Here is a 16,145-nt window from a genome sequence, read left to right on the forward strand (position 1 = left end):
GCTATCAGATTTGTGTGGATGTTTTAAGACAGAAGAGTCACTTTGGGCTCTACTGTGTGGGAGGTGGATTCTAAAATGGGCCCCAAGATCTCCCAGCCCTCCTGAACATCCCCTGTTATAAACCTGCAACTATGAGTCTAATGGATTTAATTCCCATGATTAGGTTATGTTATATGGCACAGTTGACTTTAAGGTAGAGAAAGTATCCAAGAGGGCCTAACCTAACACGAGAGCCCATTAGAAGCAGAGAGTTTTCTCTAGTTGATGGAAGAAGAAGAAGTCAAAAGTTGAAGCAGGAAGGGCATTCAATGCATGAGAAATTCTCTGTTGCTGACTTAAAGACAGAGGGGGCAAGGAAGACAGACAGCCTGTAAGAGCTAAGAGTGGCCCCTGCTGCCAGTGGCCAGCAAAGAAGTGGACCTCAGTCCTATAGCTGCAAGAATCGGAATTCCTCCAACAATCAGAATGAGCCTAGGAATGGGTTCTTTCCCAGAGCTGTCAGAAAGGAATGTAACCTGGCAGATATTTTGATGTGAGTCTTCTAAGATCCTGAATGGAGAACCCAGCCACAGGGCCTGGACTTCTGACCTACAGAACTGTGAGCAGAGGGGAGCTGAGCTGTGACAGGTCCTCCCCCTGGGGCCCATGCCTCCTACCTCAGGGATCCCACCCCAAGGGCTGGCTCTCACCTATAAGGGACAGGGCCAGGGCATCCCAGGACCGCCGGGCTCCACAGAAGCGAGAGTCGGGCAGACAGTGGCCATGCCAGTTGAGCTACACACATGGCCCCTCTCAACCCTTCTCTGTAAATTGAGGCACACTACGTGCTGGCCTCCTCACCAGGGTAAAATGTCACAGGAAGCTGAGAGTGCCTACCCTGAGAAGTCCTCAGTAAGGCCTTAGAGCTTATCCTTCACTGATGAGGTAACTTAGGGCAGGCTGGAGGCTTCGTGAGGAAAACTGGACCATGGGCCTGGTGTGGCTGGTAGCATCTATGCCCAGGTCTTAGGAGACAGGCCTGGGAAGCCAGGGCTTGCTGGGTGTCTGATTAGATGAGGCCTTGCCCTGCCTTCTAGGAATCCAACCTCCTGGATTTAGAAAACGCCTACATTTCTTGAAGGTGAACAGATCCTCAGTAAAAGGAGGGCTGCCTTTCTTGGGTCCTCAATGTCCTCATCCCAGATTCAGAGCTGGGGCAGGAGGTCCCAGGCCCAGTCTGGGGCTGGGGAAGGCTTCCCTGCCCTTTGTCTGCTTCTGTGAGCCCAGAGCCGGGACCCTGTTCTCTGACACCCTTCTGCCTCATACATCCTCACTGGGCCTACCTTGGCAGCTGCTCTCCTTCCCTGACATACCCCCTACCCTGACCTTGCTCTTCATTGGTAGGAATCACCGACTCCACATCACCCTTTTGCCCTTGCTGTGGGCCTTTCACCTGGCCCAGGTACTAGAGCTTCTTTCTGTCCTTGGTGTGCCCTCTTCTCCCATTGCCCTGTCAGGACAGAGGCAGGTAGCACCCATTTACTGAGGGCCCACAGTGTGCCAGGCCTCTCCTGGCAGGTGACCTGCATGACCGGGGACTAGGTGGTCCCTGCCCAGAAAGGGGAAGGAAGGACTCTTCCCCTGGCTCAGCCAGGGCTTTGAGATCAAGGTTGCTGTGGGCAGATGGCCAAGGCTTTATTACATTGAGTGGGTTGCCAGACACCTGCCCTCTAGCCCCACCCCACAGCAGGCTACGTGGGCCGCTCCTGGGGCTGATGTGCAGGGCTGGCCTGGCGTTGGCCTGGTGACAGTCTCCTCCTCAGCCTGGCCAAGGCCCGGATGGGGTTCTGAGCACAGTTGGTCGAGTGGGTCATGTCCTCCAAGGAGGGCTTGCTGGGCCGGCTGCAGGGCTGCTGAGGTGGGGATGCCCGGAGCTGGCACGGTAGGGTCCTGCCCGCACTGGCTGTCCTGCTGCTGGGCAGGTGCTGCCTGTCCGGGGGCCTGAGGGAGGACCAGATGGCAAGATCCCCTGTGAGTAAGGGGGACCAGCCCACCTATCTGCCCCACCTCTGGCAAAGCCTTACTCACCCTGGGGTTGCGTTCTGGGCCTGGGCCAGGGGCGCTGCTCCGTGGATGCCCTTGTTGTGAGGGGCCCAGAGCTGGTCCTGTGGAATCAGCTGCAAAAAAAAAACCAATATCAGAAAGGCTCAGGAAATTCTCTGTACTGTTCAGAGAGGGTATCATCACCATGGAGGAGAGGGAGGGCCCAAACCTGTACCCACACCCTTCCTCTGAGGGGCAGGGTTTGGGAAGCCTTCCAGGGCTACCCCAGCTGCAGTAAGTGTGGGACGTTTTGCTTTCTGACAAGCTCCAGGTTGCACTTGAAATAAAGGTACCAAGGACTGGAGGGGGAAATTTGGAGCTGGCAGGCACTGTAACACTCTCATGCCTGCTTGAAACCTGTGTAAGCCACGTGATGAGGCAGGCTTTCAACAGGTTCCCAGGGTGGGGTCTGAAGACCTGCCAGTTAGGTACCTCCTCCAAGTCTCCAAGGGTCGTCCCTCTCAGGTTGGGGAGCCAAGATGCCCACCTTAAGGCCGCCCTGCTGGGCTACTTCCCGGATTTTGGACAGCATAGACCGGAGCCGCCCATTCTCCTCCTGCAGGACCCGGATGCGGATGTCGTTGGCCTGCACCTGCCTCTCCATGTCGTCTGTAACATTGCCGGAGCCTATGGAGACAAGCTCTCTGGTACCTCACCCCAACCCGTGGAACAGGACCTCAGAGGGCACACATGCCAGCTGAGGTATGGCTTGGGTTGGTGGCCTGGCAAGCACAGGTGAGCTGAGCACAGTCAGTGCACTGAGCCTTCCACCTCATCTTCCTTCTCCTGAGGCCTTGTCTCTGCTTCCCACCCCTACTTGCTGGGAGGTGACTGCAGCATTGTGGAATCTGACAGCTGGGTGGGACCTCCAGCTCACTGAAGACTTTGTAACTAGGCAAGAGAGTGAATCTCTGCCAAAGCCGCCTGTTTTCAGAGGGCCAGAGAGACAGTGAGCTGTCCAAAGTCACACAGCCAGCTCTTCTTGGGTATGAGTCACAGGAATTCAGCAAAGACGTTCTTTCTCACCACTTGGGGGATGGAGGTTTCTTTTCTGACTCTATGAACCTGAGCAAGTTGTTGCTTGCTGTGGTTCTCAGTTTCACGGTTTGTAAAAGGGCTCTTGCCCGCCTTGTGGGGCAGATGAAGGGACAGTGGAAGGGCCTGGAACACAGTGCTCAGGACCACTAAATTGTGGTGGACCTTCCTGGCAGCCTTGCAAATGGATTCACCCCCATCCATTTGGGTGAGGGCTGGAGGGGCTGGAATGAGAACCCAGGTTGCCTGGCATCCAGTCCTCTGCTAAGATGGGTAACTAGCACTCCTGTGCCATGGGCTGCATGACACTGGACAACTGGGGCTGTACCCCTGGAGCTGGCTCCGTGGTGTGGTTTGGGGAGACACCAGGATGGGGGACACGAGGAAGTTGAGCAAGGACTGGCATGTGACATGGTAAAGAACACAGGCTGCGGTGTTACAACTGTACATTGGACTCAGCTGTGTGACAGTGGGTGGTCACCTCACCTCTGGGCTTCTGTGTCCCCATCTACACAGAGTGGATGATGCACTGTGTGTCCTGGGAGCTCGGTAGGGGCCACGCTGCAGGCTGGGGAGTTGCAGACCCAGTGTCTTGCCCAGGTGAACCCTCAGCTGCCTGTCCGGGCCCTGATATGCCCTTTCCACCACCTCTGGGTCCCTACTTGGGATCTGGGCCTCGATGGGTCTGTGCAGGTCTGGGAAGGCCACCAGCAGTCGCTCCCGCTCCCTCAGCTCCACGAGCTCCCGTTCCATCCCCGATATGGTCAACTGCAGATCTGTCGTGGTCTGCTCCAGGCTTTGCTTCTCCCGCTGCAGGCTCTGCAGTAGCTCCTGGGGCAGGGAGAGCCTTGTCTTGTCCAAGGAATGGCTCTTGACTCCCCTGGGGACACCCCCTTCCCATCCAGACAGGGGACTGGCCCATAGGCACTCAGCTGGCTGGATACCCCTCTGGTGAAAGGGAAGAGCCATCCCACACCCTTGCCTTGCCCGCTCCCACCTGCTGGGCCAGGAGCTGGCTCTGCCCCTGCTCCCTCTCGCTCCGTACATTCTGCAGCTGCTCCTCCACGTGGGCCCGCTGGGCCTCGGCCTCGTCCAGGCTGCCCCGCAACTCCTCACGTTCCTGGTCCAGGCTGTCCAGCTGCTGCAGCAGGGCTCGCTGTTTGGACTGCAGGGACTGAGCCGGGGTGGGCAGGCGGGTGAGGCCCAGCCGGCTGGTACAAAGAAGGCTATGGTATCTTTGACCCTCCAAGCCCTCTCCCTTGTGCCCTGCCTGTGTAGAGGGGAGGCTGTGCACAAGCATGCAGAAGAAGGGGCACAGGGAACACAGCTGTATACCCTAATGTATACCCCCAGGCCAGTCAGGGCCAAGCCCCCCAACCTGCAGACCGCTGCCCCTTTGTAGAGCAGTTGGCCAATTCATTATCAGTCTCGCCCCCTTCTTTACAGTCACAGTCTCCACTCAGAGAGGCATTCTGGGCAATATGCTTTTCTTCCTCTCCTTAGGTCTTCAGTGTCCCATCAGCCCATGTCACTTGGGACCCACATTTCCTGACACCCACTGAGTGCAAAGCAGGAAGAACCAAAGCTGGTCCGTTCTGAGTCCTGGCTCTACCTCTGGCTAGCTGTGCAGCTTTGGCAATTTCCTTAATCTCACTGAGCCTGTTTCCTTATCCATAAAATAGGGATATGACAAGAGTATCTGCCTCCTTCTGTTGTGATGAGGAATAAGAACAAGAGGGCTCCAGAGACTGAAGCCTACCATCTGGATCACTACACACACCTGATGCACGGTGACCATGACTGTTTGCAGGGCACTGAGAAAAGCACCTGCTTGCAGTTGACAGGCTTTCCCATACTGGGCCATGCCTGATGCTGGGGACTTCCACCTGGGGTCTTGGCTTCCCAAATGAGCCTCTGAGACTAAGAACAGTCAGGACAGTCCCCAGACCTATCCCCTTCTCTAGGTGGCAGGTTACTTGCTCCCTCAGCCATACTCTTGAGGGTTCCTGCAAGGCTCCAATGCCGAGGGCACAGCTGTTTTCTGGGCTTCGGCTCACCCTTGCCCTCCCTATCCTTCCTCTGACTGATGGACTAATCACCAGCCCTTGGCATCCAGTTTAAAGGCCACTTCCTCCCAGAAGCCATCCTGGACTCCCACAGGCAGATGTGCCTGTCCCTCTGTAGACTCCTGCAGTACTTTTCCTGCCCCTGTTAGCCATCTGGCAGCAGAACTACGGTGGCCCAACTGCTTGTCCTCACTGGGTGGGGAGCTCCTCCAGAACAAGGCCTCCTTTGGCTATATCTGTTCCTGGATCACTGTTTCCCCAGGGCCCAGGGCTCAGGGAAAGGCTCAGACTCTTGGTAAAAATCAAACAACCTGGGTGCATGCTGGGGAGTAGGTACCCTACACGGATAACCCCCCACACCCCACCAATGGAGCTCTCTCTTCCTGCAGCCCACGTTGCAGATACCCTCAGGTGCTGGGGGCCTCACCTCCTGGTGGCGGACCATGCTGTCAACTCGGGCTTTCTCCTTGTCCAGCTCTGTGCTGGCCCAGCGGATCTGCTGGCTGGCCCCATCCAGCCGCCCTGCCAGCACCTGCACCTGCTCCTCCAGCCGGTGTACCTGCCTCTCGGCCTCTGCCCTGCGCTCGGCCTCCTCTTGAAGCTGCCGGGCCTTGGTCTCTGCAGGATTGGGTGGGCATGGGAAAGGGTAGTGCAGGGAAGCCTGGGTGCAAGTCCCTATGCTGCCTCTGACCCGGATGGGACCTGAGGTGGGGTGCGGAGGGGTCTCATCTCTGGGTCTCAGTGTCCTCAGCCACAAAATGGGGCCCTGAACACTGCCTGAAGTGGGTTGTGAAAATAGAAGGTGCTCTTTGGGCGGGAGGTGGCACCCCAACTCTGGCCGTCACCCAACAGCGTGGCCAGTCAGGCCCACTCTCCTTGTGGTTCCCTTTCTCTGCCCCAGAAGCCCAGGGGACAGAGATGGAGGGTGCTCATCCTGCTGCACCACCGAGCACATGGCACGGGGTTCAGGGCCACACAATGGGACTCCTCACCCACAGCCTGCATGGACTCCTGTTGCTGCTTCAGCTCCCTCTCCAGGGTGGCCACCTTCATCCTGAGGTCACTTGTTTCTATGGCAGCCGAGAGAGAGGGGTCTTTCAGAGGCTCCCTTGGCCCTGGCCAGTGCCTTCACACCCGGTGTACCCTGCAAAGCAGTGGCAGCTGTTGCCGTGCAGAGGGGCTCCCTGAGCTTGTAGAAGCTCTAGGGAGATGCCAGGAGGCCTGGGCCCCCATTTACCCTATCTACTGGCTGACTGCCATGCTTCTATACCTCTCTGGGCCTTAGTGTCCTCCACAGAGGCAACAGGCTGAGAAAAGGCAGTGGCTTGCCCAAATCCGTCAGGCCACACCGCATCAGTGGGTGCTGGCCCATTTCTGGTGCCATAGCTGTACCTTTGCCTGACGGCTTCCACTGAAGCCAAAGAGGCTGCTCTGCTGGCTGGAGGTGCCAGGGGAGTAGCTCTGCCAGGAGCTACTTCAGTGACACCGGAGTGAGTGGATTAATTCCCTGGCTCCCTCACCCTCCTATGGGGCAGCTCTGAGGTGCATGTTCTATACCACCAGCTCCAGTGTTCCCCATTGGGATCAAGCTCCAGTTGCCTGCAGTGTCACCAGCTTGATGAGTTGCCTTCCCTCTGTGTCTCTTGCCCACTCCTTAGCCTGGGTTTCTTTACACCGACTACTGATACCTGCAGCCCTGTTGTGGGGGCCGCTTTTGGGAGAGCCCGCGCTAAGGCCATAGCAGAGCCTTGGGCACTAAGGGTCCGGGGTCTGGGGCACAGACCTGTGAGCAGTTGCTGCTTGTTGTGCTCCCACTCCACCAGGCGCTGCGCGGCTTCATCTGCCTGTCGCCGCCGTTCCCCCTGCTCCTGCTGCAGTGCCTGCTCCAGCTCGCCCACCTGCTTCCTCAGTCCATCCTTCTGGCCCTCAGCCTCCTCCAGCTGGGCCCTAAGGGGCCCAACAAGCTGAGCGAGGGCCCCCACATGCTTACTGAGGCGTGTCAGGTCTTTGCTCTGCTCTGCCGCCCAGTGGCCCATGGTGGCGGCCGGCAGCGGCCTGAGCCCCATGTTGTCCTGCACCAGCTGCTGGAACTGGCCTAAGGACGAGGGCAAGTTCTGGCTCTGACATAGGCTGATGACCATGTTGCCCACCTCCTGCAGGCTTCCCTGGACACTGATGCATGCATCACAGGGCACCAGGGCTGTCTCCACAGTCTGGGAGTGGACGCTCCTACTGTTCTTGACGGTCCTGGCTGGACATTGCAGGGATACTCTGGCAGGGAGGCTGTCTGGCTCCTGGCAGGTCTGGGGTGAGCCCGGCATTGGGGAGGGGGGCTTGATGAACTTGGCAGTCACAAATTCAGGGCTCCTGGCTGGCTCACCCTTGGCTGTGGGCTTGGAGGTGAGGGTCTCTCCTTGGTTTACCCTTTTCTGTGGTCAGGAAAAGAAAGGGAAAGCAGATGAGGGAGACAGGCCTGGAAGGTGACCAGTTTCCTGGGGATATTGTGACAGCCTCTCCTGATATTCAGACCCTCATTATCTGACACCAATGTGAATGAGAGAGAGAAACTTCTCCTTTCTACTGCCTCAATTTACCAAGCCAAGGCCCCTTCTCTGCTGCCCCCTGCCCTAGGCTCCGTGTAGTTACATGCATGGCATTAGGTGTCTAACAGTGAAGCTGCAGCTGCCAGTTACTGGGGTCTTGCCTAGTGGACTTGCTTGCTGTCAGGTCACCGTAGCTGCTCGCAGTTTTCCTTTCCTCCCTGTTTCCTTTCATCCCCCCTGTTTCCTTTCCTCCCCTTCACTGGAGTTTGTGAAGATTACGAGATAAGCCATAACAAATGGGGCTAACATTAACAGTATTACCCAACAACGCCCCGAGAGGTAGGAATTGCTATTATTCCCACTGTACAGATGAACAAACTGAGGTTCAGAGTAGGTAGGGATTTTCCCCAAAGTCCCATGCATAAAGACCAGAGCCAGGTAGCCCAGACATGACCCCTGAGGCCTGCATTGCTAACTGCGTACTGTATTTGGCATTGATAGGAAGGCTCCAGAGTTGATACTATCTCCTTCAGGAAGCACGGGGCCAGCAAAGGATGTGGTACACACATGGTGTGCAAGGAAGCTGGGACTGCGGCAGGTATGAGGGTGGCCATGGTTGGGGAGTGAGGGGGAGACAACCCACCTGTGGGGCTGCCTGCTTGTAAAGCATGCCCAGCCTCAGTAGGCTGTTCCAAAAGCACCGCGCTGTGAGCCCCACAGACATGCAGCGCCCCACGGCCTGGGCAGAGGGCACCGTTTGCTCTGAACCAAGGTTCTCCAAGTAGCTGGCACAGCTCTGAAGCAGCAGCAGGAGCCTGTGGGCAGAGACGGGAGGGTCAGCTAGGGTAGAGCCTGGTGCAGGCATGCCTACACACCATGCAACTAGCAGCCTCTGGCTCTGAGGACTTAGAGGGCCTTAAAATGTGCTCTACTGGACCAGCTTCAAACCCAATCCAAGAGCCACTTCCTCTAGGAAGCCCTCCCAGAGGGCTGCGCTTGGGGGGCCTCTTCCAGGCTTCCTGGGTAACAGCACTGCTACCTGGCTGTTCCCCACTACACTGGGATGCTCTGGGAGACAGGGTCTTGCTTCAGTTGTGCTGTGAGTGCTCGGAAGGTGCTGGGTGGGTGGCTGCATTACATCACATGGCTCAGAGCCTTCACCTTACAGAGGACAGAGCAGAGACTCTGAGAGGGGAAAGGGCCTGCCCACAGCTTCAGGGCGAGCATGCAGGGCAGGCGTGCCCTGGAGTTTCCTGATTCTAGTCAGGGTTTCCTGCAGGGCAAGCTGCTCCTGTGACATGGGACACATGAAGACAGCTGGGTGTCTATGTTAACCTCAGTGTTCAAAATTAGAGTCAGGCTACTTTTAAGGAAGAGAGGCATTAGAAGGATGAGCTTGGATCTGCATGGGAACCAAGCTATTTTAAAGGAAGAGGAATTATGTTTACAGAGCATACTGGGCAGGTAAGCCACCTTCTCTTGTTCCGAGTGCAGAAGGGTCATCCTAAACCCATCGGGGCCTTGGGCAGAGAAGGCCTGGGGAGGATGCACCAAATGCCTCCAGGGCCCACCCCTTTCTGGGCCAAGGTGTCTTCCTCTGTGAATGGGGACAGCTGTGTCTGCTGCAGGGCTGGGCAGCACTGGCGGGGTGGGGGTGGGGGGCAGGGGGAAGAGCCTGGAAAGAAGACAGAGCATGGCCTTGACAGAGGGAGTGGAGAAGACATGTCAGCAACAGCTTCCCCAGGGGCATAGGTAGACTGGGCCTTGATGGATGAGTGGGGCTTGGCCGGACCAGGAAGGGCTGGGCAGGGGTGCTCGAGCAGAGGGCACAGTGTATGTAAAGGCACAGAGAAAGGAAGGTGTGTTCTGTGCTTATCTGTGTTTAGCCTTTCACAGGCTCCAAATAATGCTTTCATACTGGGGGTTCTTCTAAGTGGTTACCCTGGCTTCTCTGTCCCCAGGCAGGTCATCCCCAGACCACTGGTGTCCTTGCCTATCAGGCCCCCATGACTTCGGTATGCGTATGGATTTGGAGCACAGGGAGCCTGGGTTTCGGGCCCCAGGAAGTGGAAGCCTGATGACCATGTTACGTTTAATGATAGTGTGGAAGTGGGGGGCTTCAGGGCAATCTGCTGGCCTCTTCCCAGCAGGGCCAGAGTCTGGAAAAACATATCCCATGTCTGACCTTGTGACACAGAGAATAGCATAGCCCACAAGACACCAGGAAAAAGAGCCTGGGATGGAAACTCTGAGCAGCAGCCGTGGTGTCCCCAAGGCACAGAAACCCTCAGGAGGCAGCGACGGCAGCTGGAGAGGCAGTTGTTGTGGTGGGGTCGGGGTGGGGGGGGGGGGAGGTTGCTGGCAACGCCCTGAGGCAGGCACGATAGGAAAGTACAGCACATGACAGAAGAGATCACTATGAGGGCCTTGAACTGACCAGCCTCCTGACAGGTACTCAGTTAAAGGTGATTATTGTCACCAACATTATCCCTGCTGAGGGGGATCCCAAGGCTGGTCTACTGGTTTAAGGGGCAGATGCCAGCATCCTGAGATCACCAGGTTTGGTGGAGGCCCTCACCTGTCGATGACCAGCTCCAGCAGAACAGCATGGGACAGCTGCGTGAACTCGGGGTCACCTGGCACATGGTCATAATGCTCTAGCAGGGCCACCATGTCCAGGTCGCAAGCCACACGGTCAGGGAACTTCCAGGAGGGGAAGCGCACAGGCCCAGCACGAGAGAACACATCCACAATGGCGCCCTGTAAGTCGGTGAGGTCCTTGCGCAGGCTGTCCATGCAGGACTGGCTGCCCAGCAAGTGCGCCATCCTCGTGGCTCCTGCTGAGCAGAGAGGATCCCCGTTAGCCAGAGCCATGTGGCTGCTGCTGGAGGAAACTTCCTAAAACCCCGATCTGCCCTGTTCTTAGGCCGAAAGTCCAACCTAGACCCTGGGGAAAAGTCTTTCCCAGGCCTGGGTCATGGGCCCTTTGGTACCTGCTGGTGGGTAGACTTTACCAAAGTCCCTCTCATCCCCCCAACGCAATGCCCACACTGCCAATTCCATAGCTCCAGGAGTCCCTCCAAGGGCCCAGGTGTGCCAGACCCCTGCTAAAGGCTGGGCAGATACAGCTATGAACAAGTACCTATAGTCCTTCTCTCCCTGAGCAAACCACTGAACAGGCAACTGACACCTAAAAGAGAGTGGTAGTTACAGGGTGACAGGAAGGGCTGGATCATGCTGGGCCACTGTCAGCTCCTGCCTGGACAGCTGCAGCATCTTCCAGCAGGGCCACAGGTCTGATCCCTCCAACTGACGCACTTCAGCTCTACAGATCTGGGCCAAACCCGACCCGAGCATGTCACACCGGCCAACACCCCTCAGGACTCCCTTGGGAGAAAGGCCACCTCTGGCCACATCTCCCCCACTGCCATACTCTGCGTCCCAACCACCATCAGCTCCAAACAGCAGTTCAAGTGCCAGCACTCATTTCTAAACCTGGGCCCGATCTGTCTCTCTGTCTATATCATGCTTTCCCCATTCAATTCCCATCACCCCGCTAATTCCTCTCATCCTTTGGGCTTCCTGGATATCACCTCCTTCAGGAAGCCCTCCCTGACCACCCTCTAGGGCAAGACACCAGTAAAAGTGCTCAAGCAATAATAAACATTATTCTTGTGATTACTGTTATTAGCAGTAGCAACAACAAAGACCATCCTTGTCTGGAGCCACTGCCTGCCTTCTATATGTCCCCTTTCCCCCTGCAGCCCATACAGAATGCTTCTTGTCCATCTCTGGAATCTGTGGACATCTGAAGAAAGTGACAAATGGTTCCTGGTCCTTGACTCAGAAGGTGGAAAAGCATGACACTGTCCTGCCCCTCCATTGGCTCATCGCAAGCCCTGCCAGTTTCACCCTCTTCCCTCTGTTCAGAGCTGGGCAGCCCTGGTTCTTCCCCACCCTGCAGCAGGGTCTCTTGTCCTTTGTGGGTTTCTTAGCAGCAGAAAGCACTTCCTTGTACCATAGCTCTTCCCTTCCCTGCATGGGCTGCTTGGGCAGTATTTAGGTCATGGTTGGTTTCCCTGATTCCCAGCAAGTCCAGGCCTGGTACAGAAGTTTCTCTTCCTCCAACCTATTTCTTTTTTTTTTTTTTTTTTTTAATTTTTTTTTTTTTCAACGTTTATTTATTTTTGGGACAGAGAGAGACAGAGCATGAACGGGGGAGGGGCAGAGAGAGAGGGAGACACAGAATCTGAAACAGGCTCCAGGCTCCGAGCCATCAGCCCAGAGCCCGACGCGGGGCTCAAACTCACGGACCGTGAGATCGTGACCTGGCTGAAGTCGGACGCTTAACCGACTGCGCCACCCAGGCGCCCCCCTCCAACCTATTTCTATCCCAACCTCACTCATCTCAGAAAATGGCACCCCACTATGTGCAACTGGACACTTCCTTGTACTCCCTTCCTTTACCCTCACATCCAAGCGCCTAGTGCTGCCAATCCTGTGTCCAGACCACACTGAGAACCTACCACCGTGTTCGTTAGTGCTGCTCCACACCCCATCTTCTCCCTAGACCACCGCCACTGCCTCCCTTAGGAGTCACCCTCGTCCCTCTGCCCAGCACCACCTCGTCCATTCATTCTGTATATGGCCAGAGTGATCATTTAAAAGGCAACTCACCCCCCAGCCTAGAACTCTTGAATGGCTTTCTACAGCATAAACACTGGAACACTTCCTTGGGCTCTGCCCCTGTGTGGTCTGTTCCCACTTCAGCATTTTACCATCCAGAATGTGCCCTCACCTTCCGACACTTTCTCTAGATAAGACACCTTCCTTCAGGTCCCGAGGCCAGGTGAGTTCACCTGTTACACATTCTCAGAGCACTCTGTTCTTTTTCCTCCCAGCATACGCCACACTGGCACTGAATTATTATTTGAATAATTATTTGTAGTTAGCAGTCTGTTTCTCTACAAGTGCATGGACTGTCTTTTAAGTTCACTGTGGTATGACCTGGCCACCTGGGCTGAGAGACCTGAGGGACTGCTTGTGCCCACAGCTCCTGGGATGCTCAAAGGCACCCAGAGGTGATTCCTGAGGGCTGAGCTGGCCTCTCTGGCCTCCCAGAGGACTTGGGCCCTGTCCTCACCTCTGCACAGGTGCCTGCCGGTGAAGCTGAATGCCCGAGTATGTCTGGCTGTCAGACTAGCCTGTGGGCTCTGGGGTTCAGGGTCAGAGGCTCATCCAGGTCCCTGGCTTCCTATATCCAGTGCAGGGCTGGCCCCAAGTAGCTCTTCAGTGTCTGGGAATGGATGAAGGCAAGAGTGAGTGAGTGGGCACTCAGGGAGACTTCCTGGGGTGGGGTGGGGGCAGGGAGGAGCCTGTCCCAGAAGAAGAAGAGGGTGTCCCAGGCTAGAGGAATGGAGTGAGAGAAAGCACATGTGGGGCCACCTACCTTGAGCCTGAGCACAGAGGTTGTACTTTAATGGTGTTAGGCCCTGACCACAAGGACCTAGTGTGTGTTACTTCCTGAATCTGCCTCCTTTACACAGGTGAGGAACCTGAGGCTCTGGAAAGTTAGGGGATTAACCTGAGGTCACTCAGGGAGCTAGGATTCTTGAGTCCAACATTTCTGTTCTGTCTTCAGGCCATGCTGCTTCTAGAGCAGCACTGTCCAAAAGAATTGTAATGCTAGCCTTATATGGGATTTTAAATTTTCTACTAGCCGTAAAAAAGTAAAAAGAAACAGGTAAGTTAATTTTAACTATATATTTTATTTAACCTAATAAACCCCAAATACTCTCACTCCAACATGAAATCAAAATAACATTATTAAGGAGATTATTTTACAGTCTTTTCCACATTCGGTCTCAAAATCCAGTGTCTATGTGACACAGCACATTTCAATTTGGACCAGCCACCATCTTCAAATGCACCACCACATGGACTGGTGGCTATTGTACTGGACAGTGCAGGTATAGAGGGTCACATCCTGTGTGTTCACGAAGCAAATGGTGACTGAGCACCTATGAATGCTGGGCACTGTGTCAAGAATACAGACAGAGAAGGACGCACAGAGCCCTGTCCCCAGGGACCACCTCTGAGGACCCCTACGGGGGGCAGGTCTTTGGTGTGTCAGTTCTGTCAGTTCCACCCACGGGGCAATGAGTATCCACCCTACAACACTCATAAACACACACTGGCCCACATCCCGCAAACTCATGTTGCCGCGGTGACCGCCTCTCGTGAGATATTGCCACCTGTGAGATTTTATTTATATCCCCAAGGAATGAGGCAGAAACAAACAAAAAACAGACTGAAAGATTCTGGGTTTCCTTCCTGGAATGGGAGGGAGGAAATAAATAAGGCAAGCAATCCCATCCTGGCAGGAGGCATATGCAGGTGGCAAAGCACCTGGAACTCAGGAGCTTGCTTGTGAAGACATCAAGAAACACTGACCTGTTCACCCTCAAATAACTATAGCTGCCATCTGGGACCATTTGAGATATCAACTCCTGAACTCTGGTTCTGTTAAGTAGAACAAATGCCAAAGCATCAGTAATATGTGAAAGGAAAACAACACTGAAAAATATCCAAGGTTACCACCCGTCGTTTTCTTCTGAACACTAGAGATTTGCAGTTACAAACGTGTTTTGAGAACCACTTAGTTTTGTGTCAAGTGAAGAAGCATTTGACATGGGCTTTCTCTGTAATTCCTGGGTCTTGAGTGGAACCCTCAGCCTGAAGCTGCCAGCCCTGTACTGACTGAGATCATATAGGTGATGGCACTAATTATGCTAACATTGCCCTGAGGAAGGAGGAGCAAACCCTGCCTCTAAGTTCCCTCATGCTTAAGGTGGACTTTTGACTTGCAGAGAAGGGAAGGGGCCTTTCTTCCACTCCCATTCAACATGAAAGCTCTTTCCTTCTCTGAGCCATAGGACCCTACCCCTCTGGTAAAGATTATGCCCACCTCTGGGGTGCCTGGGTGGCCCAGTCTGTTAAGCGTCTGACTTCGGCTCAGGTCATCATTTCAGGTCATCATCTCGAGGTTCTTGGGTTTGAGCCCTGCGTCAGGCTCTGTGCTAACAGCTCAGAGTCTGGAGCCTGCATAGGATTCTGAGTGTCCCTATCTTTCTGCCCCTCCCCAGCTCGCATTCTGTCTCTGTCTCTCAAAAATAAATAAACGTTTAAAAAAAAAAAAAGATCTTGCCTACCTCCTGGCCAGTGCCCCTGCTGAGATTCAAGGTCATCAAACACTTTGGAAATTCTAAAACGAGTTGACAGCCTCTGACTCAGGATTGCTAATTGCCTGGATCCCTGGGGATAATAAAGGACCTGAATGAAGACAAAGGAATAAGTAGCTGCACTAGTAAAGGAACAAGAATGGGTTTGGATTTCCACTCCACCAACTCAAAACTTCACTGTTCTCATCTGTAAATAAGTTGCTATAAGAAATAAGTGATGTAAAGCATGTAGTGTTTGGCACAGGGTCAATAAATCCTAGCTATCATCGTTCTACATTAATAATAACAACAATGACATAAACCAGCTATGGAGTGTGTGCGTGTGAGAAAGAGGGCTAGGGTAAGACACTTGGGAGGGCATCTCTTCCTACCCGGGCTCCATTTCACAGGTGAAGAAACTGTTAAACTATCCAGACAGGGCAAAAGCCAGCCCGGATTCAGGAGCTGGGAGGGAGGGGTGACGGGACAAAGAAGACAGTATCTCAGGAGAGGAAGTGGAATGGGCGGGATTCGAGGTGAGCCTCGGGGAAGCTAGGGTCAGCAGGAACGCACCTGAAAAGGTATTGATTTGAGATGGTCTGTGGGGCTTGAGGGCGGGACTATGGGAGGTAGAGGGTGGAACCTAAGAAAGGCAGTCCCACGGGAAAAGGGACCAGTGGGAATTAGGGCTTGGGACTTGGGAAGGGGGTATAGAGAAGGTGGACCTGAAGTAAAAGAGGAGTTTAAGGGAGAAGGAAGGCGGGGTTTTCAGAAGGCAGCCTCGAGGGGAAGGGGCTCTCCAAAGGGACAGGCCAATGTGAGGGAGCGAGGAACCCACCTTAGGACTAAAGGAGAGGGGAGCCAAGGTCGTGAGGTGCGGGCGGAGAGTGTCCGGAGGGTGATATAGGACGTCTCCCCAGTCTCCTGCGTTGCAGCCTCAGCCCCAGTGTCTGGTCGGCTCATGAACTGTCCCCTGCGCGCCTGCTGCTGCTGTGATCGCCTACAAATCCTAGCCTGGTGCCCCGACCGCTGCCATGGCAACGGCGTCTCGCTCCGGCAGCCCTAGGAAAGGGGCAGGAAGTTGCATCCGAAGAAGGGGCGGTCCCGGAAGTGCGTCAGCCTCTCCTCCCCGGCGACGATTTTCTCGGCCGCCGCCATCTTGCGAGCTTGTCGTATCGTCCGTGCGGGGAGCTGCTTTG

The 16,145-nt window shown here is 55.1% G+C and overlaps 1 protein-coding gene and 1 long non-coding RNA gene across 10 annotated transcripts; one reads left to right on the forward strand and one right to left on the reverse strand.

The window, feature by feature from the left end:
• Window positions 1-1,649: 1,649 nt before the first annotated feature.
• CCDC157 (coiled-coil domain containing 157) lies at window positions 1,650-16,057 on the reverse strand. 9 transcript variants are annotated; one of them, XM_043559276.1, is made up of 15 exons: window positions 15,785-16,057; window positions 14,938-15,058; window positions 14,180-14,248; window positions 13,176-13,289; window positions 12,870-13,022; window positions 10,305-10,566; window positions 8,370-8,541; window positions 6,967-7,612; window positions 6,176-6,253; window positions 5,611-5,801; window positions 4,115-4,291; window positions 3,780-3,948; window positions 2,570-2,709; window positions 2,068-2,156; window positions 1,650-1,980 (listed from the first exon to the last, which is right to left on the reverse strand). In XM_043559276.1, the coding sequence occupies exons 6-15, from the start codon at window positions 10,550-10,552 to the stop codon at window positions 1,731-1,733; spliced, it is 2,160 nt and encodes a 719-aa protein (XP_043415211.1). In that variant the 5' UTR covers window positions 10,553-10,566; window positions 12,870-13,022; window positions 13,176-13,289; window positions 14,180-14,248; window positions 14,938-15,058; window positions 15,785-16,057; the 3' UTR covers window positions 1,650-1,730. The 9 variants fall into 9 exon arrangements, with proteins under 9 accessions (XP_043415211.1, XP_043415215.1, XP_043415219.1 ...); XM_043559280.1 differs by lacking the exon at window positions 14,938-15,058 and having other exon boundaries at window positions 10,305-10,563; XM_043559284.1 differs by lacking the exon at window positions 13,176-13,289 and having other exon boundaries at window positions 4,115-4,282; window positions 10,305-10,563; window positions 14,938-15,040.
• On the forward strand, window positions 2,691-4,812 carry LOC122470995. Its single transcript, XR_006294048.1, has 2 exons — window positions 2,691-2,817; window positions 4,621-4,812. It is a non-coding gene; the product is annotated as an uncharacterized LOC122470995 (long non-coding RNA).
• Window positions 16,058-16,145: the final 88 nt, after the last annotated feature.

The sequence above is a fragment of the Prionailurus bengalensis genome, chromosome D3, assembly GCF_016509475.1.
Source record: "Prionailurus bengalensis isolate Pbe53 chromosome D3, Fcat_Pben_1.1_paternal_pri, whole genome shotgun sequence".
NCBI lineage: Eukaryota > Metazoa > Chordata > Mammalia > Carnivora > Felidae > Prionailurus > Prionailurus bengalensis.

Coding starts and splice junctions, on each gene's coding strand:
- CCDC157 (XM_043559283.1), bottom strand. CDS start 10,552: ATGGCGCACTTGCTGGGCAGCCAGTCCTGCATGGACAGCCTGCGCAAG. Junction 7,613..8,369: donor ACAAGCAGGCAGCCCCACAG/GTGGGTTGTCTC, acceptor TCCTGACCACAG/AAAAGGGTAAACCAAGGAGA. Junction 4,292..5,610: donor GCATGGTCCGCCACCAGGAG/GTGAGGCCCCCA, acceptor ACCCCGGCTCAG/TCCCTGCAGTCCAAACAGCG.